General features: G+C 36.4%; 1 protein-coding gene across 1 annotated transcript in view; it reads right to left on the reverse strand.

The window, feature by feature from the left end:
• The window catches only part of TTC39C (tetratricopeptide repeat domain 39C), a 35,039-nt gene that overhangs the window by 1,466 nt on the left and 6,702 nt on the right, over window positions 1–26,871 (reverse strand). The window contains exons 2-12 of the mRNA XM_062632823.1: window positions 22,524–22,572; window positions 20,856–20,984; window positions 19,772–19,886; window positions 15,763–16,117; window positions 14,260–14,428; window positions 7,073–7,166; window positions 6,215–6,322; window positions 5,600–5,709; window positions 4,814–4,937; window positions 2,304–2,401; window positions 1,491–1,595 (exon numbers count right to left, since the gene is read on the reverse strand). Coding sequence (XP_062488807.1) covers window positions 1,491–1,595; window positions 2,304–2,401; window positions 4,814–4,937; window positions 5,600–5,709; window positions 6,215–6,322; window positions 7,073–7,166; window positions 14,260–14,428; window positions 15,763–16,117; window positions 19,772–19,886; window positions 20,856–20,984; window positions 22,524–22,572 — 1,456 coding nt within the window. The remainder of the gene's footprint in view (window positions 1–1,490; window positions 1,596–2,303; window positions 2,402–4,813; window positions 4,938–5,599; window positions 5,710–6,214; window positions 6,323–7,072; window positions 7,167–14,259; window positions 14,429–15,762; window positions 16,118–19,771; window positions 19,887–20,855; window positions 20,985–22,523; window positions 22,573–26,871) is intronic.

The following is a 26,871-nucleotide window of genomic DNA, read 5'->3' on the forward strand; positions in this document are numbered from 1 at the left end:
CAGTAGTACAGATAAATGACTAACTACAGATAAATGACTAACTGATCAATAAGTAGTTTTTTTTTTTTGTTTCTTAACCAAATTTAAAGCCATTTCTTTAAAAAAGAAGGATTGTGAGCATTAAAGTGCTTTAGAAAACTCAACTTCAAGCTCTCATGGAAAAACAAATGTATTTTCAGATTAATATTTACTGCTGAAAAGCTCATGTTTTATTTCTTCTCATATAATAACTTTTTATTCTAAGCCTTACAAATAAATAATCAGCTGCCTAATATGGGTCAAAAAAATAGCTTCTTATTCAAATATATCCAAGTATAAACATTTATTTAGACACTGAATTTAACCAATATAACACATTTACAAGAAAAAAAAATAAAATCTGTAAACTCCTTGACATAACCATATTAAAATCTTAAAGAACTTGATTAGAATTAAGTTTAAAATAACAGAGATGTTTCATTTACCACATTATCTGAATCCTGTAACTACAGTAATTTTAACACGAAGTAAATTTAACAGAATACTTTTTATACTAAAATGCATGTTCGTATCAATACATGTTGTTCAGGTGTTTAATCTGCTCAGCCTCTCAGGTAAATGTGATTTATAAAATCCTATTCCCTTCTGTTTCTTAGCCATTGCAGACCTCTCACATTACACCTCAGCTAGTAAATGGAATTTTCTATAAACAGCATCCACTCACCACTGATTCCAGCTCTTCCTTTTCCCCACCCCATCCCACTTTATTCGTCAGGCATCATTTACTTCCTCATTAGCGCCACAAGAGGGAGTTTCCTGCATGCACTTCACACACTAAGCTCTACCATAGCTCCTAGGCACAGCTAAAGCAGAAGCTTCCTCAGTCCTCGACATCCAACATGAACCACATTACCACGTTCGCTTACTGTGTGCAGTACTGCATGTAAAGCAGGGTGGAAGGAAAGGTGGCTCCTACATTCTCAAAGTCTTCAGATAACCCACCACACAGTTTTGAGACACTTAATGAAATTTAAATATGAACATTGGAAAAGCAGGCAGCAGGAACATTACTGGACTGAGAGCTTCCCCACCCAGGCTTCAAGGCCCAGTTCTAAGTTGTAGGGCAGCAGGGTTTTCAAAAAGGAAAAATATTTTTAAAAGCGTTTTCTAGCTTTGTCCTCTGTCATGATAATGATTTCTGTTGAAAGACTTTCCTTTTCTTCAGCTCAGATGATTAAATCTCGCAAGATTAATAACAACTGAAACCACAATCTTAACACGAGACACTATGAGCTCAGCTACTTCATACACTACATAAAGTGATGGGTGGGTTCAGGTCATTACCCTGTAACTGCTTCCCCTAACTTAAAACCCGATTCAGTTTCTTTACGGTAGCTATAAAACAAATTCATAAAACTTAATATACATTATCATCTATAAACTCTAATAGTTTGTATAGTGGTATGTTGATTCCCCAACTTCATTTTAAGAGTTTAAAAATAGGTTATTACCTCTGGATTGTCTAACAGAAGACAACCAAGTTCATAGCAAGCATATGGCTGGACATATAAGTTGTTTTGACGGCACAGTTCATCTTTAGCAGCTCGCTGAAAGAACTATAAAAATTAAGGAAAAAAAAAACCAAAAGATTGCAGTAATACATTAAAATTGACTGTTCGATACTTAAAAAAAACCCAAAACATACAGAAGTACCATTCATTCAACTTTAAGTACTAGATATCAGCCCAAGGTTAAAATGAGAACACATTAAAAATTTCCAATGACAGAGATTCTTTAAGCAAGCACCCAGAGATTTTTACCAATGCTACTGTATCAAGGCAGTAAAATCCAAACAAACAATTCTAAGTAATATATTGACTGTTTCAAGACTATTTCAGCTTCATACTGAAAAATACTGGCTCTAACAAGGATCCTTAACAAGTACCTGGATTACTTGAAATAGACTTGAAAGAAGCAGGAAAAAAATGGGAGGGAGGTGGGGGAAGATATTTTGAGCCAGCATCAGCTCCCTTGTTGCTTCTGTGAATTGCATTTTATTATGGGGAGAGGAAAAAAAAAGTCTGAATTTTCTTTATTGAATAAACTAAATTCAGCAGAGCAAGGCTTTTTCCTTCTTTCCAGCTTCCCCTTAACTCTTGCTCCTAACAAGCCACTTTAGCTGCCAGGTTCAGTTGGAATTCACAAAACAGAATGATCAATAGCACTGCAAACTAATGGCTTGCCTAACACACTTACTCAATGATATTCAACAGAATAGCTCATAAAATAGGATTAATGGTGGAAATCAGCATTTAACAACTTACCTGAACAGCATCTTCAGAATTTCCTAAGCATTTATGTATGGCACCAAGAAGCAAATTCCTCAAACCAACAGCCGATGTATCATCAACATCCTGGCAAGCTTAATGAAAATATTCCAGTAAACAAACAAGATGGACTGAAATCCTTCCTTAGACAAGAATTGTGGTCTACAGTGACTTTTAGTCTGATGATTAAAATTAACCAGAAAAAGGAGATGCCAGTAAACTTAATATAAATCAAAGTCATTTGGTTCATTTTAAATAAAACCAATTTTCTATGAACCACATCAAGCAATCTGTCACTCGTGAGTATAATTCTTAAGTGGAATGAATGGGCTGATGTCAAATGCAGTTGGTGTTCTTCTCACAAGAAGAGAATCCATTTCTCTACCGGCCTTTGAAATACACACTAAAAGGAAAAGATAAAATACAACTACCTCTTTCTAGGGTTATGGGAAACAGGTTTGTCTCAGATATTGGAGGGAAAACACACAGTCCAAGTTACAAGGAGCACAGGGCAAGAAGTTCAGACAAAGCTGATTTGTTCTGAACTGAAGCCAAGTGACAGATGCATAAAAACCTGTACTGGACTTAAAACCCCAGACTAGGATAGTTTGGCATCACAATTCTCAATGCTGATGAAAGCATAAGGCTTATCCGTCACAATTTAGCTAGTCCACAATCTAGGGACAGATTGTGCCTCAGCTCAGGAGTAGTGCTCCATTTCCAGAAGAACAGAATCATGATGTACGTAACGGTCTCTAGATGAATTTGGCTCCATCTTGATCAAGCTTATTAGCACCAGCTTTGTTAAACCAAGGCTAGTCCCATGAGGAGGCATTTGCACTTATCTGCACTGTCACCTCCCAGAAAGTACTGGGACACCTGCAGGGCTCTTCATCCATCAGAAGTGGCTGAACTGCTGCGCCTGGAGCAGTGGAACTCCTTTAACTTCACATTTAGCTTTATCTCAAACCCTGCCAGATCTTAACTACCTGTGCATTCACAACACAGTTAATCCACAACCCAAATAAACTAGCTATAAACAACTAAGAGTTGGCTGCATGAGGTATTTGGACATGACACAATACATAACACTGTCAACTCTTGGCTTGTCTTGCAAGTCTCAAGTTACTTAGCATTTTATTTACAAAGATATATGTGGATACAAATTAATTCCTTTAAGTCAACTTTTAGCTCTGAGGAAAAGCCTGGAAACTACCCCCTGCACGTTACACTCCCATTGTTCAGGAGAAGAGGAAGCAAAATAAAATCCCCTATCATCTCATCATTCTTAAGATACACATGTGGCACAGCAATAATGCTCTCATTGCGCAGAAAATCTTCAGCCGAGGATCACTGATGCAGACACATTTGTCAGTGCCATACAAGAAGGGTATCTCTGAATTGTAGTCTGTACTGCTATTTCACATTGAAAGGTGAACCAGTAGCTAGAAGCTTATACAAGGAGGACCTGCACTGCTTCTGAGTGTGTGGGAGAGTACATCCTCTTTACAACGTCTAAAGCTGATTGTTCTGAAGGCAAATGACACACAGAAAAAATTAAATTCATTTTTACCTTACTAAATCTAATTTTAAAGCCTTCACCATTATCTTTGGGATTTTAAAACTAGGGATCTGAGCAGAACCCTTTCCCATCCAATTTAAATGGAGAAATTATCTTAAATTAAAACTGGACCAAAACCTCACTACTAGGCCTGACTCTCAACTTAAAGACTGGTAGTTTTGTAGCTTAACATGAAATCCCCAAAATTTCATTACAGAAAAAAAAAACACAAACCAACAAAGAAGAACCTTGGTGGGAGAGGTTTTTGTTTTATTTTCCCGGTGAGCAGATAACAACCTGAAACTCAGGTTTCGGAATGTTTACAGAATGTAAACATGAAATATAAATCAGACTGACTGCAGGATGGAGGGTAGAGTATGGAAAACTTCACGATCCATACAGCTATCATAAGCTTCATGTGACAGACATCCAAAGACATCTGGAGACTAAGAAAAAGCCAACCACAAAATGCTCCTTTCAGCACTAAGATGGTCCCAGCAGCCAAGATAAACAGAACCCTTATGTCACAGACGACCTCACAAGATACGTATTTCCTCTTAGAAGAAAACTGACATGCAGAAATGAATTGGCAGGAATTTTATTTTTCAGCTAGGTTTAAATAAGTTAAATTTTGCTTAATGACTTTGAACAATAACTATGATGCTACTGTTTCATTTTAAACAATGGGCAAATGCAACTGATTAAAAAACAACTACATGCAGCAGGCAGTAAAACTTCTCCCAAAACTTATAAAAATGGTAAAAATGAAGTATTAGCTCAATCTTAAAATGAGTTGTTATCTTTTGTTACTCAAACTGTTTTGCTATGACATATGCAGAGAAGTTCCAGTTTTCATGCTACAACAATCAGCTATTCCACACAACAGAAGAAAATGATACATCTCATCAAAAAATGTAAATAGAGAAATCAAGAATCCGTATTATACCTTGGCTCATGTGCTGTAGGTTCGAGAGGGAACAGTTTGGAAGGGCTTTCCACAAGTACAATACTTCAATAGATGCCAGGACACATAGTTCTTTGGTTGGCATTTGCTTTCTAAATCTATCTGCCTGTAAAGTAGGGAGAAAGAGGGAAGAGAGATCTGTCATCTGTCCTTTTATAGGGAACATAATACTCACAAACAATATACCATAAACAGTAATTCTGTTCCATCAAAGCATCCAACAATTTTATGAAAATAAAGTCAGCAGCAACTTAAAGACTTTAGGACTGAAAAGCAAAATCTTTCAATTAATTTAAGGGCTTACATACTGATCAAAATTAAAGCCTCCTTGTACGCAGCCTGATTTGTTTTACTGTATTTTACAGTCCCAAGTACACACACTGACTGGATGCTGGAAGAGTAAGATCTGCAAGATCATCAGTTGGGAGGTATTTGCTAGACAATTCCTAGCTTTCAAAAAGAACTGAGGCTTTCACAAGCAAGACAAGATAAAAATGACTAAGAAAGGAAAAGACAGAAGGAAATTTCCAAAGCAACTACAGCATTATGTATTTTTCTCTTTAATAATTACTTTAGTTCAAAGCAAATTGCTAATTCCCATTTCCTTTGCTAGGTCCTTAAAATACATGATAGTATTATTTTTGCACAGATGCAACAGAGCAAAAAAACAAATACATCCTTCAAAAATAAATACTGGTAAAGAATCCAATAAAATTATGAAGTGTAATTACTGTACTGAAATAAGTCAGCCTACGCTAAAAACCAAACCTTTTTCACTGAAAATTGTTCAATCTGGTTGTTTTTCCTTTTGAAGAGCTTCTGAACTTCCTTGAACACATTCTGAGCACCACTGACATCACCAGTAGCTCCTTGACATACTAAAGAACACAAACAAAAAAGGCGTTAACACTACTGGGATATGCAACAGGAAATAAAGATTAGATATTACACAGCCACAGGAAAACAGACACTCACTTCCAAAAAGGATCCAGACCTGAGATTTGACAAACATGCTAATCCAACTATCCCAAGTACCCCCTGTGATCGTTAACAAGTCAGCACTTTTTTGTATCCATTAAAAGAACTAACACTCCCCAATCTCTAAGGATTTATTTATTAAATCTTTGTAATACAGTTATATGACCTGTAACTACACTGACAATCATAGCTGCTATCAACACTGGGGGGAAATGTATGCACATGCATGTACATGCAAGTGTACATTTCTAAAACCCCAAAATTAAGTAAGTCTGGCATAAAGGTTCATAAGCAGCAGGCAGTGCAGAAGACACTATGTGCACTAGTAAATACCCCAAAACAAAAGTGCCAAAACCTTATCACATCACTGATTTATCATTTATCCAACACATTGATCATACTTACCTGCTGTTAAATAAGCATAGTAGCACTGGGACCACCTGGATTCATTTTTAAGCCTTTCAAAGGATTCAAATGCATCTTTGAAATTCATCTCTATCATGCTGCACCAACCTAAAAGCAAAATTAATTTAACTTCAGAGAAAACACAGTAATTGGAATTTGGTGTCAGTGTTACTGCAACATACCGCCTGCTCCAAGAGCTGGAGCTATTTCAACATTTATAACAGTAACCAGAAAAGTTAAACCCAAAACAAATCAATGAAACACTCAAAGCCTGGTTTAAATTTACTGGGAAATGCTGAATTATAAGACTGCATATAAAGCAATGAATCCACTTCAGAGCAACAACAAATCTATACAGACACCAAAAGCGTCTTTTTTTAAAAAATACCACATTTTGTACAATGCTGAAACTTACAAAGCTACCACCGCTTCCTTGCTCTTCCCCACTGTGACATGATCCCTTAACAAAACACATTTAAAGCTTGAAGCAACATTATCTTCATCACTTTAAAGACTTGTATGCAAATTGAGAACATATTGCTATTGATGAAGAAAGGTCCTGCAAGCTGTGAAGCTTCACTAGCCCGATTTGGTTTTGGCACAGATATTGTGATTCTACAGACAAATCAGGTTAATTAATTTCTCCTTCTAAATAATATTCTGGAGGTGAACAGTTTGCCCTTGATTCTACTTGTTGAATTCTACTTACCTAAACAAGACGGAATCATTACCACAGTCCATCCAAGACAAAAGACAGTATTGTAAAACCTTTTTTAAAATCCTAATAAAGTTAATCCAATTTTTTTATTGAAGTTGCTAGCCTAGACTTGAAAGTGAGTGTAAACATATCCAACCTACCTATTTCATATAAGCAGACATGTTGAATCTCCCTTTGGTCTGTTGCAAGTTCCAAAGCAGTATGAAATGAGGTCAAGGCACTATTGATTTGACACTGAAAGTGAAATAAATAAATTATTTAAAAAAAAAAAATCAGATGTCTGAAATTTGTTGGATACTTTGATGTTGATAAAACATACAGGTTACTATTTAAAATAACTATAGTTTAAAATACCAATATTGAAGTGTCTCAGACTACAGACTGATTTGATTAGGGAGTCACAACATCCCATTGAAAGGAAAACCTCCAAATTCATTTCAGACTCCTCATTATTTTAAATTAGCTAAAATCCACCACCGAGCTAACAGTTTGGAAAATAGCCAGTATTAATTCAATATACAAGCTCCACACTGCAATTCCTTTGGCAAAATTCCCTTCTCCCAGCTCTCTCGACCTGATCACTGCTGAATGGACATCTGGGCAAATTATGACAAAGTCTTTATTTACAATAATAAATGAGCATCTTAAAGCAGTCCCATAATGAACAGATTTTTCCATGTGTTTTGTATTCATGATAGGAAATATAATACAAAAGCCAACTTATAAGAGGCAAGTGAAGTAAGAATTACGAATACAAAGCAACTCAGTTTCATATTTAAATGAAACTTTAGATAAGAAAGCAATGGTTCTAAATGAGTTCCACCACGTACAGCAGCAAAAATTTAAGACATACAGTATGGTACCTGCACTCTGAAAGTCATATGAGAAGTACAGAACACTACAGAGTGTAAAAAGGCTGGGAGAGGGATAGTAGAAAAGTTTAATACTGTAATAATGATCACCAATAATTTACAGATCAAATTTACGATTTCAAGATCATCTCTCAACCTTAAAAATCAGAAATCAGTGGCTGTATTCCTTCTGTTTGCTATTATGTTTTAAATTGGTTTTGTGCAGTAAACTTTTGAGTAATTTCATTTCTACACTTATGAGTCATTCCACCTTCAAAAGTCGTATTTTTAGCATTTATTATTTTTCCCAGTCTAGGATGGGACTTCGCTATAATAATCATCATAAAGGGAGTTTTATTACTTTCATACACAGACACACTATTTATCCTACTTTAACAGTGTTCCCATACTTATTCTCACATACAATTATCATAATTTATGTAACAGAAAAATCCTTAAGCCACACTCTGCTGGCTAAGCATGTAAGTGAAAGAAACCCTGGAAAAAGTGAACCTGTCATCATATACAAGCATAACTGAATTCAATAATTCCTGCAAAAATCTGCAGCACCGTTCTCTTAAGACCACACACACACACAGAGCTCTAGAGTGATTTTATTAGATTTTGTTATTTGTTTCATCAGGGAAAACTGTTTTAGTTGCTAAGAAACAATTTAACCATAAATCATACAGATTGCATCAAGAGAGCAGAACTGCCAGCAAAGGGATCCACAGCTGCACCAATATAAACATTGTGAAAATGTGTGAATAGTGATTAGACTAAGATACTTGTTGGCATGACGGAAGAACAGACTATACAAAAAGGCAAGTTGTATTTGCCCCCAGAGTAAAGAAGGAGCCTGAGAAATGTACACCTTGTTTACTTTTGTATCAGCAAATTCTCTCCACTACATATTACCCCACTGATGCTACTACGCGCAACATGACTACCTTGAACCTGTTACAACCCCCGTCTTACAGATACAATAAAACAGTTCAGTAAACCTGATTTGAATGCTTCTGAGGGGGAAAAGAAAAAAACAAAAATCTAAATATTTAGTCCTCTGTGAAGATATTTTGCCTTCTAAAAAACTTAACAATTTGAAAATGTATTTCACTTATTTGTGGGCATGTTATTCCACACAATGACTAATGGCAATTACATCACTGCCTGCAATGCCATACACCAGCCTGGGGCAGCAGATGAAATACTGACCATCTAATATTATGCAAGTCTGGTTAGCAGAATGTCCAATCTTCTATAACTTATTTCTCTGACTAAATCTCTCAAGTGTTTTGACATCTGCTTAAGTTTTCCTTAAGCATCAAGCTCAGTAATTGTGTTGCTCAGTAAGTACATTTCAGAGATATTCCTTAATAATTAAAGTTTCAATCATCTCCAGGGACTGTGACAAGGTGGAGTATGAATTTCCACTGCTAGTGTTTACTCTTAAAATAGATTACCACCAGTTTACTGTTTCAGAGAATAAGCAGAATTATAAAGTCCCAAGAGTCCACATGTATAACATCATGGCTGACACTTGAAATTTATGTTCTTGAGATTTAAACACACACACAAACACACACGTGTAATTCCTTCAACAGGCATCACCTGTGCCTCTCTTGGACATAATACAAAGACAAAACCACAGTTAATCCATAAAACGTACAATATACAGAACTACATAACCATAAAGAGGATTATTAAAGCTAGTGTCGGAACTTTAATCTTACATTTCATGACTTTGAATTAAACTAAGCATCTACAGAGTTTACTGAGCCAATGTGGCTTCCTGAGCCAACACACATTTCCCCATGGAGTTCTGAAATCTCAGGGCAATTTCCCTCTCCTGGATCCTCTCTATTGTTTATCAGCACTAAGAACTCATAAGGCTTTTAAGAAGTCATGCTCAGTTTTGAGGGGAAACCAGCAAACTATACCTAAAATGGGACAATGTGTGTTGGGGGATACCACGGGAATTTCAGTCTGTATTTTCTATTCCCTAACACACATATGCCCCAGACACCCCCTCACCCTTTTTTCCTTAGACATACCAGGAAATCAAAATAGAGTAAAACTAGGATTCTGTTCTTTATAGCTGAGAACAAACAACTAGAGAGGCCCACACAACTGCTGAAAATAAACTCTGACATTCATTACACAAGCTCTGAAAATTTCTTAACACATCACTTGAGACTTTACAGCAGAAAACGCATCTTAGACTTACTCTTCAATGCTTATTATTACTCTTGCTCTCAGACTACTTTTCTGTGCCACATCTCCCACTCCTAAATAAGAATGATACCACTGATGCTGAGATGCCTACAAAAGGCAACTGAAATACAGGAGTACTTGTCAGCATTACATTTAAGCCTGCAACACCACTGCACATTTTCACCAGCCTGCAAATCAGCGTACGCCCAAATGTACCACTGGTGTTTTGCCCGTCAGCTGGAGTACTTGGTACTTTTCCCTCCAGACTCTTAGCATACACTTACACCAACTGACCTCTATAGACCAAGCCTCAGAACTCAGGGTTTTTGTCCCAGCCCTAAGAGATTTGTTGTTGTTTACACATACACATCTGGAGTCTGTTCCCAATCAAAGAAAAGTAATCTTGCCCAGTTCATGATTTTGCCAAACGCTATTTTTGCTTTATACCCTTATCACTCTCCACATGAAGCTATCAATCTATTTAACTATTTCTGAGCAGAGCAATTTGTATAGTTTAAAAAATTAGATAAAGATTTTTTTTTAATTATGCTGATTGGGGGGGGGGGGGGGGGGGTGAGAAGAAAGCAAAACTGCAAGCGGAAAAGCAGAAATGGGTAAGAATTCAGAACACCACCTTTTACTCCTGTCACCATATGCCCATCTTTCACTACTGGTCACAATACCACACTTGAATAGTCTAAGTCACAAGTAAATTGGTATTTATTAATATAATATTAGACAATGCAAATTTAGCAAATGGATGGCAATATTTTTATTTTCAGAGTAATACGAAAGGCCCAAGGGTACAGCCAGAAACTCTGAATTTCAGAACAGTGGGTTTCAGCAGCTATTATACTAATTACTTTTTAAGTACCCTTTAGGCACAAGTACAAAATATTATTCTCACTTGGTTTTAATAGCTTAAGCTTACATGAAACATCATTACTAGCTTCAGCGGAAAATATTTCAAAAACAGAAATACTTGAGGCTGGAATACATAGTATACTATCATGTCAAGCACATAAGTATGCCCATAAAAACAGCCCAAGTGTAAAAGTAATGAAAAATACTACTTATAATATGCAGTCTCTTAACTTACTCTTTGAATAAGAGAGAATTGTGATCAGCCTACCAGTGTAACCTTTAACTTTCCGGTGCACTTTCATTTCAGCTTTCCCACATCATCCTCCTCTCCTTACCCTTAACTCATTCATTTCAACAGTCTCCAAACACTTTCAGACTGCATTTCTCAAAAACATGAAGCTGGGAAAAAAGCTGAAAGATAACTTGGTCCAAGTTTATAGTACCTGTAAGGTTACTTCTTAGAAAACCAAAATCTGCTGAGGCTTTTATTGACTAATAATTACACATGCTTTTTGGTGGACAAAGCATTAGAGTCACATGTTTGTCATTTGTCTTTCACAGTACTGTCACTGCAAAATCTTCCTTTCTTCTCAACTTCCTCCCTTGGCGATTTTCTCCATTGTGAGATTTGTGTCTCACTGTCCAGTCTTGCATTACTGCTTTGGCTTTTTCACCATTTTCCCTGTCTAGAGGTGTCCATGACGGCATTAGGTTCCTTACTGGCTTTTTTTCCTCCACAGAAAGGGAAAAAATGCACACGTACAGATCTATGGGTGTATGCAGACTTGCTAGTGGAAGCTGAATATACATACCATCAGCTGAAATGCAGGATCGAAGGCTGTAAAACAAGACCAAATGGACTGAATGCTAACAGGCTGTAACAGAAAGCCTGTAATGACCGCTACTGATCTGCACTTACAGAACACACAAGCTTTTTCGTGTAACAACATTTAAGTGCCTTTCATCTGTGCACAATTAAATTTTATCACAGAGCTGTTAAAAGATGACAGATGTGATGTTGAAGACCATAAAACAAGCTTCATCTCAAGGTATACTTTTAAGTGCATGCAGGTTAAAGCACAGACTTCTCAATTTCACTAAGCCACCTGAAAACAGCATTTCTGTGCCAGCTGGCAAGTGTTTGAACCCACCTGTGTATAAACAGTTTCAAGGAAGGCCATAAAAGCACTTCCCAGGCTTTGCACAAGCTCTCCTCACCTGTCTTGGAAATTATGTGGACATTGCAACTCAGTGTTTCAGTTTGTAATCTAAGAATTTATGTGCACTTCTGGTTCCAAACGTATAAATGTGAGACAGATGTAACCACGAGTCCGTCATGCAGGAATCCAGTGCAGCTCCCTGTGCCATTCCCATCAGACACAAATCTACCTTCACTATTATGTCAACAACATTTGCGCAAATTAAGCTTGTAAATTCCTAGAGTCTACAGAAAAGCCAGAGACATTTAAGAAAACCATTTAGACACAGCAAAACCTGAGTGATACAGGATCACTTAGAACAAAGATATGTGGGGCGGGAAGAAGGGCAAGGGGAAAGAGGCTGCTGAATGGGAAAGTTCTCATGCAAACACACACATGAATAGCAAAGGGACATTTTCATTCCTGTTAGCAACCACTAAGCTTTCTGCTGACTAAGGGCATGGCTACATAGCACAATGCACAGCATTCTGCCTGCCTAAGCTAACTGATCTCATTAACATGGCCAGGCTGTCTCTGGCATAAACTATTTCACTTTGAGATAAACTTTGGTATCTACATCCTGCAACATTTAATTGCACAAACACTATAAGGTAACATGTAAAAAAAACCCTCTCATCTGAAACATAACTATGCTCCAGAAAGGGACTGACTATACAAAACTGACAATCATCCCAAACCTATCCTATTTAAACACAAAAACATATACACAGCTTGCTTACAACTTTATGTTTAAATGTTTGCCCTGCTTGCCCTGAAAGTCAGAAGAATCACCTGTATTTTATTCATTACACTAAACATGAAATTGAAGGGAGGGTGAGGAGTTGTAAATACCAAGTCATACTCTGATAATCAACATATTTATATTTGTAACTTCCCTTGCATTCATTGTGTAGCCAGTCCTAACATATTTGACTTTTACCTCTAGAACGTAATAATCATGTAATTGAACAAAGACCACTAATGTCTTTCCACTCAGAAAACAGCCATACTTCTAAAGACTGACAGCTTGCCCACAACAGTGTAATTCCCCCCCCACCCAAAATCAACATCCAAATCCCATGCAAGAATGAAGCCTGCCCCTCTGTTCTGTTATTACCTCTCTCAAAATAATAAGCTGTATTTGAGAGTTAACTGCAAACCCTAGCAAAGAATCATAGAATAGTTAGGGTTGGAAAGGACCTTAAGATCATCAAGTTCCAACCCCCTTGCCACGGGCAGGGACACCTCACGCTAAACCATGTCCAACCTGGCCTTGAACACCGCCAGGGACAGAGCATTCACAACCTCCTTGGGCAACACACTCCAGTGCCTCACCACCCTTACAGTAAAGAACTTCCTCCTTATATACAATCTAAACTTCCCCTGTTTAAGTTTTAACCCGTTGACCACTGACATTAAGAACTGGATTAGCTCTTGTAATTACGGCATTGAGATGAAGGGTCTGAATATTCTGGGTTTGTGCTCTTGTACTGGGCTTTTCTTGTTAGTCTGACTGCACTAGAAATACCCTAGTTTGATAAAAGCAGCAGCTGAGAGTTGCCTGCTTTAAAGTACTCACCACCATCTTCTATTATCACGGATTCTTAAAGAATAACTCAGCCAAAACCCATGATTGCAACTGCAGTGTTTGAATAACACTCTGCAACAGCATTCACAAACACATTTTCCTGCTTGGCTCAGAGCTAAACCTTCGCAACAGAAAACATCCTGGGTTGACCTCTTAAAAGCAAAACCAGTTATCTGAGGGCAATTACTGCAGAGAATTATCTGTATATGAACAACGCATAAGAATGAAAAGGGGAAGAGAAATGCTGTGTACTCAGCAGATACACACTCAGATTTTAGCTTGACAAGCAAAACTGAAAGAGCTATTTATACCACAAGAAACTCATGAGTGACCAAAAGCACTTCCTTTTACCCTCCTTTATGCTTTCCAAATGTATCAAGCCACTGAAAAAGAATGTGAAAGTGCCATTAATTCAGACAAAAGTAGAGGAAGAGCAGGTTTGGCATGTGAAATTGAAACTGGGAAAGAGTTACTCCTTTCTTCTTATCTTTCCATGCTGTTTCTTCGGTCACAATTTGCTGAAGCTTGCACAGGTCATTTACATAAGAAAAACACAAAATAATGAAGGGTGGGGAACAGAAATTGGTCAAAAGGAAGACAACATGCAATACCTCTAATCGCTGTATCCTTCCTTTGAAGAACATGAACAGAGAAGAATTTGGATAAGCAGATTCTTTTTTTGCAAGAATTTCTTTTGCCTCTTTCAATCCTGCCTTGTTATCGCTGCCATCAAGGGCAAAAAAGGGACGAACAACTGTATGGTACCACAACAGAGCTAATCTAAAAGAAACATAAGGGTAAAAAGGATTACAGTTCTTAAACAGAAATCTAAAGGTAACATTCTACACAGTAGAACATTATACAACTTAAATTTTCACATGATCCTGAAAGAAAGATAGATATGAATCTTTTCCTATACAACCTGGCTTTAGAACAAACACAATACTATTGCCATGTATCAATGTTCTTCTAAACTGCACCTGAACATACAAAGCAGTGCACATTATTCAGAGGTAAAGTAACAAGCTCATACCATCAAAGCAGTTGAGCCTTTAGAACTCTAGATTCCAAAAAAGAAAACCCCACAGGAAAACTTCAAAGATGAGTTGTTAATTACAGGGGAAAAAAAAAACAACCAAAACAACAAAACCCAAACTAGACAAAACCAACAAAGCTAAACATACACCAGCAGACACACTTGAAATCAACGTCAAAAAGAAATACATCCATTGTTCAGAAGAGCAGACATCTACATGACCTACATTGCTCCTGGAAACAAGGGCAGAGCACAAAGAATTCCAAGACCATCGGAAGGAGGAAACACCCTGAAAAATACGATTTTCCTTTCCCAAAAAGGAGAAAGAACAAATCAACAGGAGCATTTAATTCTAAGCTTTCTTAATCAGAAATCCAACCCTTCTCAAAGAGACACGAGTTCTGCTGTCAATGTTTCAAAAGTGACACCTGATGGTACCTGCAGTAGGTCCCGTAATAAAAGCGTTAATTTAGAGATAATGGAATAATAAACCTATTTATGAGGGTAGTTTAAATTAGGTCTGGCTAACCCTTCACGTTGGAAAAAGCTGAATGCAGTATGAATGCATAGGAAAAAGGAGAGTACACAAAAGAATACTCCTCTAAAAATACTGTAAGGGAACATCCCATTTTACCCAGATGCTAAAATTAAAAATAAACTGGAAAATATCTTTGGCTAATAGTAAGGATAAACAGCTAAGTGAGCTCACTGACTCATACAAAATAGTATACTCTCCACAGCGGAGAATATAACTTGGGTAAATTTACTCAGCCTTCAGGAAGTGCTTTCATTTACTCTGCTGGCATGTAAATTACTAGACATTAGGTCTGAAGGTACTGAAGAACACAGCAAAACACTGACAAACCCCAAATATACGTAAATAACTAACAGCAGAGAGCTCTTATACACTAGGAAGTGACAAATTTATTAAACCATGGCATGTTAAACAACAAACAAGTTTATTTTACCTGCTGTTGTTTCCTTTAAAGCAACATGACTTTTTGCTTTTGACTTTTTTTCCAGTTACTTACTTCTAGTACTAAGTTATCTACCAAAGCATTTCAATATAGCTACTCACGTAGCTAAAGGGGCCTTCATGTCCTTACTTTCACTTGCATACATCAGTGAAGAAAGCCCCTGTAGGCGGTCTCCAGGAAAACCCAGCAGGTTGATGATTTTGAGCAGGTTTGGGGGCACCATGGATATGCAAAGATGAAAAAGTCCATATCCAAAGCTAACAGCACCTTTCAGTCTGTTTAGCGAATCCTCCGTTACACCTTCTGCAGCAATATGATTATCATTTGCAGCATCAGAAGTCAAGGATTCCCGAGTTGTTTTCTTCTGATATATTTCCTGAAGTGTATTAATGTCCGTATAGCACTTATTGTAAATTTTCCAGGCTTTTCGGAGTATCCACCCACCTTTTATGTATGCTGAAAAAAAAAAATTAAAAAAAAATTAAATCAAGGAAAAACTACTTTAAGGACGTATTTAAAAAGTAGAACATGGTAGATAGCAAATGCTATTTCACAAATCCTAAGATGTTCTATTTGCATTGACTTATTGTGTAACAGATTCTACCACAGCCACCGGCCTCTCGAAGAGCTCTTTCATAGTGGGCACTACAAACTCAAGTGCTTTTCAACCAGAGACTTAAAACCAGCCTGCAATACAAACAGACTTCCCCTCAGCTATGAAGCAATACAACTGTCAGAAAGAAATAGAGAAATCAAAGAATTTCATGCTTGATTCTGCTTCACTATAGTGGTGATGAAATGGCTGCTTGGCAAACAGAGAAGCAAAACTCAGGGAAGAGATTACACCTCTTAAATCCAAAAGATGTTAACAAGACAGTTGATGGGAAAATACCAAGAAACCCCCTTCCTTCAGACTACATAGTAAGATTTTCAACACCGCTTTCGTACTCCTCATATGAACACAGTGCCTTGTAATTAAAAAAAAAAAATAATAGAAAAAAAATGCATAAATTTTACGGTTTAAAAAAATTTTTCAGTTACCTAATTTTCTCAGTTTCAAATGCAAGCTGGGTACCTAAATTTCAAAAGAATCTGGTCTTGAGCATTCCTCAGTTGAGAATGAGAAAATTTTCAGTCTCATTACCCTCTATACAGGAGGGTAAAGAAAGGCATGACACCAAAAGATGAAGATGTCCAGTTTGCCTATTTACACAGCATTCATCCTGGTTATAGCACATCCTTGGATAACGACAAGTGCTAAAGAGATAGCAAACAGAGAATATACTTGTACACATTAACTGTTTTTAAAAGCAAACACCAGCATTTTGTCTGTGATAGAGCACTGAGAGTTTGCAATTGTAGTGATAAAGGAGTTAACTAAAAATCAGAGAAAATGAAAGCATGGGTATAGCAGCAGCATTCTAAACAGATTACCAAATTTACAGGGATCAGTGTTATAAGTGATGCCAGAATTAGATCATAACAGGTGGGGTGTTTCAATGAAAAGGAGAACTCTATTAACACCAAACCACTCTTTTTAAGCCTTTGACAAAATCCTTCCAATTAAAAACCAAAACCATTTCTAGAGAAAGCACCATCACAGACCAGACTACCTAGTTTTTGATTCTTCTTATATGAAGAGGGAGTGAAGCTAGTTTGACATTCTTAGGAAACTGCACTGAGAAAAACTGCAAAATTTGCTTCTAAGTTGTGACAGGAGGGTTCTGTCAACATGAACCTAAAGTATTAAAAAAAAAAAAAAAAAATCCTCTGTCTTGAGTTCCATATTAAAGTGTTATAATAAAAAATGCAAACCCCTGTCACGAGTCAGCTGCATCAGAAGACTAACGTTACTTCAGTTTTAAGGAATTAGGTCACTTTCTGGCTGCACAGAATACTTTGAAAGTGATGTGGTTTACCACAAAATGAATGTTCATACAACTATGCGTAGCAATGCAGCAGACAAATGAGGGAAAACCCCACATTCTATTTATCCTACAGATAGTGTTTCTGCTAATAGCTAATTACTGTGCTTAGATGCATGCATCAAATGTAAAGGGTACGATGTGAAAAAAAAAAAAAAGTAGTTTTAAGCTTTGCTTCTGTAATTGTGCTGCCATTAGCAGTTCACTAACACAGCATAACCCCAATAGATTTGATATACTAAAATAAAACAATCTAACAAATTAAAGTAATGTATTTCTGACTTTTTAAATGTAAAAATTAAAACAAGCCCAACCAGTGAGCTGATTTCCCACCATGATGGGAACATGGAAAGGCCCATCACAGCAGTGGTAAGTATCAAGAAAAGGTAGTTCAATATTGCTGTGGGAAGCTAATGCAAGTTGCTGTGTTACTAATTTTATGATGAAAGTATCTGTAATACATCCATGAGAGTGGAAATGAAAATCTAAAATGTGTTAGGCACATGAGAAAGCAGCCTGCATGTCATCATATGCTTCTTGTCAAACTGTTCCAGGAAGAAAAACAAAAAACATTTCATCCATCCACTGATCGGAAATATTTGTCTGTCTCTGTATTTTGATTTTTTTGGGTTTTGGGGGTTTGTTTTTTTGGTTGGGGGGGGTGGGTTTTTTTGGTGGGTTTTTTGTTTAGTTAGTTTTTTTTTTGAAAACCACACTCATTTCACTAATATGGTTGCTATTTTGATATAGAAACATGACAAAAAATGATGTTTTATACATAATCAGAAAGATACTATAGTCAAAAAACTGAAATAATGGATTCAACAATTCAGTAATAGCAGTAACCAGCAGTTGCTGAGGTGGTGTTTAACTACAGATTTCAGGTATACTTTTTACTGAGCAGAATAACTCAAATATATCACAGGTCCTGCAGTACTCTGCTACCCATTTCAGTTCTCTGAGCAGCACAGGAGAAAGGGAACAGACACCACCCTCAGTTACAGCATCCAACCAGTTATGCAGCTGCAGAACACATACTGAAATAAGAAAACAACTTCAAGGGAGAGGACACCCCCCACCAAAAAAAAACAAACAAACAAACCAAAACCAAACCCCAACCAAAAGAACCAAACAAACCACCAACAAAAAAAAAAAACAAACAAAACACCAAAACCAAACCAAAACCCAAACACAAATAAAACCCCAGAACTGTATCAGAACAGTAAGAAAACCTTCCTGCAGCACTACACACAGCAGACGGATAAACACACTGAATTTCTGCTGGCTAGAACCAACCACTTTCTTGACAGCTTGGAGGAAACCAAGTCTGCACATCACAGAAAGTATTATGCCTTTAACTGAAGATCTTAGTGTTATTTTAAATAATCGGAATGTTATTTCCCTGATTCCTTTCAGCAGGGTTTTCACTGTCAATCTGGTCTGATTGATATAATTTATTTGTTAAGAATCTGGGAATGTGCTCACTTTGTATATGACACTGACCTCATTTTCTATAAACTAATGAATGAAGGCATGTTTTAAGATTGTGCAAGAAATCCAGGAATGCAAGAGAACATTAGAAACAGATTTGCAGCAGAGACAAGGAGGTTTGTATTCAACATGACAGGATTAGCCTCTTGGGCACGCAAGGACACACTCTGGTGACCAGAGAATAAGAATCAATTCAGCAGTTCCATGCTCCCCACACTCCATTTAAGATTGCTTTCACTGGCAGTTTGTCACCTCCCTGACTTGTCGCAAACAGAGTGCATATGGAACATTAGGATTTTCCCAGTGGCCTGGACTTACAGCCTCTTTTATCTTATAGGCCACACGAAGCATGCAGATGCTACCCATCTTCGTAGCAACTCCTCAAATGCTTCTATGGGAACATGCAAGGGACTCCAGCCTATCTAAGGAGAATAGGTTGTACATGATTACTGGTGTGAAAAAAAGCAGAAATCTGTGATCTGTAGTAATACAACTCACTTTATGATACTACTACTTACACTTAGGTAGGTAGTACATCTGCAAGTGTACCAATCTTGGAATGTTTCAGATGGAACTATGCTCTTTCTTACAAAAAAATCACCTTTACTGACAGTCATATTGCCACTTTATGATCAAACTTTATTAAAAAGACATCATATAAAAATAAGTATCTAAACTTAAAGCCCCAGCACACCTGATAACTCTTGTTTTACAAATGAGAGCACAGCCAAGTAGACTTGACAGTCTGCTACAATTATTTGTCTTTGTAGACGATCTATCATGGATAGAGTGGATTTTCGTCCATCAACCTGTTTGGAATATACAAACACAGAGCACAGAAAAATGTTAACAAAGATAATACGGAATACTAATCAATCTAAAAAATCAACAAAATCCAAAATTAACTTCAAGTGGTAATACTGCTACTAATTTAACTCAGCATTTTCAAGTGCAAAAGTTTCTTTGACAGGTCATCAAGCAAGATCCTACTTAACAAACAGGGAAATCTTACATATATACTACCAAATATTTTTCTTAAGATTCTACAAATACTCAGAACAGATCTAAATTTCATGTCATTATTATTAGCGACATCAGACATGCAACTAAAAGATGTCAGCAAGAGCACAGAAAGGGGTATATGATAAGTGACAGAGAAAATGCAGTGCCTCTAAAGAGCAGAGAATTAAGTATGTTGCATTCAGTACTTTTTACTAAGTAAACTAAATATTGAAGAGAAATGGCTGCTGCATCTGCTGTAGCTCTGCTATGTCACAGTAGGCAGGCCACTCCCTGGATATTTCTGTACGACTGCTTCAACTAGTTCTCAATCTGCATGCTTTATTCTTATTTAGAACGAAAAGTCTAAAGAAAAAGAAAGAAAATTCCCTAGGAATATGCCTGGCACACAGCACTATGCAGCCTCAACATCACAACTTTTGACTGTTACTACAGCATGTATGAATTAAAGTTAGCCTCAATTAGACGGGCTACAAGCTTCCTGAAATAATTCCAGCAGGACACCAATTTGATGTGTTAAAAAAAATTACTAACATCAACACAACCTGCTGCTTAGAAGACACATTACTGACTCTAAGTATTTTATGATAATTAGGAAATCCAAACAGAATATTTTACTGAGTTTCTGAATTTAAATTGATCTCAACTACTCTTCACATATCAAAAATCATCAATTCAAAATACAAAGAGAACAGAAAGGAAATTCCAGAAATTTTTATCCAATACACAGTTCCACGTCTTACAAATAATATTCTTACATTTTTTTTAATTTTATTCTTGATTGTTTCTATAACTCCGGCTTCTTCGCTTTCACAAAGTTTCTCTGTCGCCTTTAAGTCATCACAGGCCAGCTGCATTTTTTCTTCTTCAAATGTCATCATGGCATTCTACCAAAACACAAACACATTTGAATGATAAAAGTCATAAATATTTTCATTTATATAAAAGCTATAGGATAGTAAAAGTTTGTATGAAAACTTGACATTAAAACTTACTAGTAAGAAAAAAGTATTAATACACACAGATCAGTACACATACTTCTACACAGAAAAAACGAACTAGACATTTGAGAGTACTTCACCAAAATTTCAAGACGTCAGAACATATTAAGTCCTAACCCCTTCTCTTAAAGCTTCATATGCAGTCAAACTGAATGTGCTGTCATATTACATTTATCAGAAGAAAAATTCATATAAATTATTTTTTAATTCTGGTATCCTGAGGCATGATTTGCAGCATCTGTGCAGGTATTGCTTCTATACAATTCATCCATGTAACAGGCCTTCAAAGCCAGTAACAAGTAACAGCTATTTCAAAATAACAACCACAGTTCCTATACATGTATGAAGGAAAAACCCACATCCTATTCCAGCTACTGCTGAACCAATTTCAAAAGGATTTCAGGACAACTAACTTCTTTTCCTGATGCCTTATTAAATGAAATCTCTGAATGAAACCAGCACAAGTGCTGCTGCTATGTTTAGAACAGTAGCTAAGCAAGGTATTTCCAAGATCCACTGATGCTGCACTGTGATGTTACACTGGTTCAGCACATCAATTCAGATAAGCAAGCCTGAGATTCTCCCTCTTTCCTTTCTCTCTCCATGGACTTAGAAGCATATGCTTATGCCCCAGGTTTCCTAACCAATAAATTTTTTCCATATTGCATAGTCTACAAACATTAGAGAAAATTCAAATTAATTTCATTTACAACTTCCCTATTTGTGGCATATAATAATAAATGCTGTTCTTAAAAAAAGGTAATATTACCATAGATGATTTCTGGTGTTATTTAAAATTAAGCACCAAAGTCATAGTAAGGACAGTCTAAAAACAAAGCTGTAAACATTTTCTAACACCTGCTCATTTTTTACATAACATGTTCTCAGTACATTAAAAAAGAAAAGCATTTAACACACTCATTATGACTCTTTCTTCATGGCTTGGAAGAAACCAAGTCTGCACATCACAAAAGCATTAACAGGCCCATTATGACTTTTTAGTCAGTCAATATTCTCAGTTCTACTCTATTCTATGAAGCAATGCGAATGGACTGAACTAACAACTTTCACTAGGCAATATGGATGGAGAAAATTTCAATAGCAAAAGCTATGAAGAAAATGGCATTTATGAGTATTATTTTAATACAAACTCTAGTGCTCACTTGAGAGGGCTTTATTATGGCATTTTTAATGGAACACAAATATTTCATATATTTGAGAAGCTGAATCACAGAACCTTTATATTTAAAACACATGAATAAACAAGTTTTATAATAATGATTTGTTTTGTAGCTACATTTAATCTAAAAACTTGAAAACAGCCTCATAAAAATAAACAAAGTATCAACCATTATGAACACATGCATACACATAAACATTAACCAAAAAAGAAGAGATTTATACTGTCTGCTCTCAGCTACTCACCAAAAAACTGACAAAACTGGCTCCAAAACTCATTAATGGGCTATGGTTTCTGTAAAGAAAACAAAACGTAGTTACTATATTTGCACGTTTCCTATCATAAAGAAAGATACAGCATTTCTTGATTTTAACTTATAGATCTGTAAATAAATCTTGGGGGTTTGTATCAAGTTACAAACAAATATACCCTGCAAGATAAAATGGAAAGCCAAAAGCATCATCATTTTTATTAAACTGAATTTGTGTTAAAAAAAAATTAAAAATCAAGCATTAAGATGTGGATATTAAAAGAAACCACCACCATCAAAATACATGCAGTGCAGGTAAAAAAGGAGCTGCAGAAAATTTAAAATCTGCAAATTCTACTCTCCTTTTGTGACCCATCACTACAGTTTTGACCTAGCAGACATACATTATCTGGTTCCATTAAGTGATTCCCACTTCTCCCCGTTCCAATGAATTTAAGTTAATCTACGCAGAATAAAAAAAAAAAACAACAAATAAAAAAAATAGCATACGCCACCTAACATAAAGATGTTGGAAATGCAAAGTTCTCACAAGGTTTATGAGTTTATAGCTGTACTGCTTCAAGTCCAGAATACGTATCTTGCGTATCCACAAAAACTAAGTGGAATAGTTTTTAAGATGCTTCACCTATTCTGTCTGTGGGAGTATTCCAAAATGGTGCAATCAACTGCTAGATCAAAAAACGCAGGCAAGCAAAATCTTGGTAATATATGGGATAGGTTGTAAACTACAGGACTACCGTAGTCACACAGACCACAAGGCTCCAGTAATGTCACACAGAAGGCACTTAAAACAATAATTTCAGGATCTCAGCAGTACTACTGACCCATATTGTTCAGCAGTGGGCTGCCAGGTTATACAAAACACTGACATCCAAGATTTAAGAACAGGTAACATTTATGCTACAGGTACATATATTGCTATAGTACAGGATTTAACACTGCTTCCAACTTAATTCTGCCTTTCAAAACAGGACAGGCACTTGAAAAACATGGAGAAAGTTGCATATAATTTATTACAACACAGAATTACAGTAATAAACCCATATTACAATACAAGAGTTTGTTAAAAAAAGAAAAACAAAAAAAAACCATATTACTACAAAGTAATTACAATTATTATAACTCAATAATAAAGTCAATAATTCACCCCCCCACCTTTTCTCACTTTTTGATTTAGCATAAATACCTAAAAGCAAGTACATGAACCAAAGAAAAAGAAAGATAAACAGCGAACGCAAGCAATGCAAGTCAGAACAGAAAACCTTTCCTTTTTCATATGTACACCCAGAATTGAGCAATGTGTATAGATATAAGATCAACATAACTTGCCACACTTTTTCGTGATTTTTTCAAAAGAAAAACAAGTTTGGTATTTTCCCATGTTGGCAGGCTATCAAAGAACGACTACTACCAAATGCTTCAGCCATTAAGTACCTGGACTGTTCTCTACCAACATCTGTGTTATACAGAGCAGGAGAAATCAGCTATTCAAGATAGATTTCTGCAACTGGCATTTTGAGCATGAGCTCTTGCTGCAGAAGGCACATGGCTATCTTTTCATAGTTTTCAACTCATGAGGCATATGGGACCCATTCAACAGCCAGTCTTATCACCAAACTCCACAGCACATAACCATACCTACAAGGTCATACCTACTGCACTATCAACACCAATGAATCTAAAAATGCAGAACAGATCAGTACAAGCAATTTTATGCCCTGATGTAAAAACCTGCACTTACATAATACTTTCAAGGAAGCTCAAAATTAAACCAAATGTTTCATTAAATGTTTCAGTAGGCATCTCTAGGTACGACTTAAGAAATAGTTATTTAGGTTTGCATTTCCCAGTAAGATCCTTAGAACACACATCTTGAATATTAAGTGTGCATCCACACTGACAATGTTACTTCACTACCACACATGGATTCAAAGAAACTAAGTTAATGAAGTAACTAAACTTTCAGCATCTGAACACCTACAGAAAAATTTACTTGTAAATTTTGTGTTACACTTAAGACTTTGCACAACAGTACCAAGATTTTGACATACTTTTCTCCCCCTCTCTGAAACATGCATAAGCAAATCAAACAAGCTTAGTAACATATGCATTTGGCTCTCAAAAGTAGCATCCAGGCATCCCTTAGAACTTGGCAAGAAAGATGCGAGTTTTATTAACAAACTATAAATATTGTGGAATTACAGAATAAATAGTAAAAGTGCTGCATATGAAAACATCTTAAGTTCCAGACCACTTTTCATTTTCTATTAATTTCTAGAAAAAGATCCTCCTGTTGTTGAAACAGTTACTGAAGCTTAAAAAAATAAAAATAATAATTAAAAAAATAATCAGCTTTAGAGGCAAACTAATTCCCTGTCTATGTAACCAGTATTTTCATATAGGGCAACTTGAACAATGGCCATGTTTGAAAGTGAAACTACTAAAATGGAATAAACAGGAATACAGTTGAAAAGTCAAACAGCATACACATACTGCTGTTTCAACAGCTCAACATACACGCTAATTCAAGCATACTATTCAGACATTTTTTTAAAAGTAGATTTTCCTTTCAGGACTGCAAGAGCCTGTTTCTCACTGTGCCCAAAAAATTGGTAAATGCGCCATCTCTGGCAGTATTCAAGGCCAGGCTGCACAGAGCCTTGAGTGACATGATCTAGTGCAAAGCATCCCTGGCCCATTGCAGGGGGGTTGAAAACTCCGTATGATCTTAAGATCCTTTCCAAACCTAACCAACCCTAACCATTCTATAATTCTATGTGTGTGAAGGTATCAGCATTTAAATAAGCATTTTGAAAGGTTTTATATTTCTTTTGGGTAAATTTTAATATGATGTTAAGACAGGCAGCTAGTTACAGTTGAGAGCCAACTGCTCTTCCAAAATTACAAAAGATACTGAAGTACTTTACTGCGAGCAACGAGTATTTGTCCAAGTGAAGCAAAATTTCTTCACCAAATAAATACTTATCTTTTCAACTGATCTTTCAAAACTGCTTCACTTGCTTGCATTCTAACACTCAGGCTCACTTTGCTAACAGCTCATCCCCTACAACCAAAGATGACAAAAAACTGGGGAGCTACATTATTCTGATGTTATCATCAGCTGCAATACATGAGGTAAAACATTGCACATTACTTCTTTTTAATTTTCAGCCACTCTGTCTATAAAAAGCATTGTCATTACAACACGTATGGGCTGTAGCACATAAGGATCCTGAAGCAAGAAAACATGATGCATAATATTATACTTTGTCTGGGAGATGCTTTTGCTGAGACCATGGAGTCTGGCAAACAAAACACGAGAACTTTACCACAGGAGCTCCTCAGAAAGTTTTTGTGCCATCACTAAAGAAGAGACACTTCCAACATATTCCTGCATAGTCACTGGGTAGAGACTATAGCTGCAGCTTTACAGAAGTTCATTTTTTAAGGTAACTTCAGCATTTAAGATCTGCTTCAAACAACTACTGTGTTTGGTGCTCAATCTTCGCCAATATTCTGTTGGCTGACAAATTCTTCAACAGTTTAGGGTTATCTTTTCCTCGAGAGCTAGGAAAAAACACTTTGCAATAGCACAGAACTGTCCCAGTAAACAAGGCATGACTAATGATGACAGTAAGCTTCTGAGAAAAGCACAATTCCATGAAAACAACTCTCAGCTCAAACTCCTTCTAAGTGACCTTCAGCAGACATGATTTTACATCTTTTGACAGATTCCAAAAAGTTAAAATACAAAAAAAATGAGGGCGCACTTGAGAAAATACCAACAGCAACCCAAAGGCCATATTGATGTTGACAGGAGTTACAGAACCGAATACAAATGAACACTGGGGCACTGCACTACTCAGGTTGTCCACACTACTTTGAAGCAGTAACGTCCACTAAAAAAAAAAACTCAAGGCTTTTCATTAGCTCAAAGATGAAGAAAAACTGTCTCCAGACATATTTGTAAAATACTGTTTGCCCCTCATCTACGAAACAAGGACTCAGAAGATATTTTTATTAAAAGAAACTGCTATTAACACCATTTCCACAAGATATCACAGTAGAAGGTTGTATGTATCAATAAATTTGGCATGTACAACTATGCTTAAGTCAGAAGTCGTAAGCTTAAAGAGCACTGAAGCAGACCTTTCTCTCAGGTATATGAACTGGTGTGTTATACTGGTCCTCCCAATAAACCCTAATTCACCTCATTTCATAGCATATCTCCAAGACAGTAATTCACTGTCAGAAGAAAGGTTTTTGCTATGCCCCATTTTCATACTCACAGAATCACAGAATCAGCTAGGCTGGAAAAGACC

This window comes from Pezoporus occidentalis, unplaced genomic scaffold, assembly GCF_034315485.1.
Source record: "Pezoporus occidentalis ecotype Australia unplaced genomic scaffold, CSIRO_AGI_Poc_V1 ctg4, whole genome shotgun sequence".
Taxonomy (NCBI): Eukaryota; Metazoa; Chordata; class Aves; order Psittaciformes; family Psittacidae; genus Pezoporus; species Pezoporus occidentalis.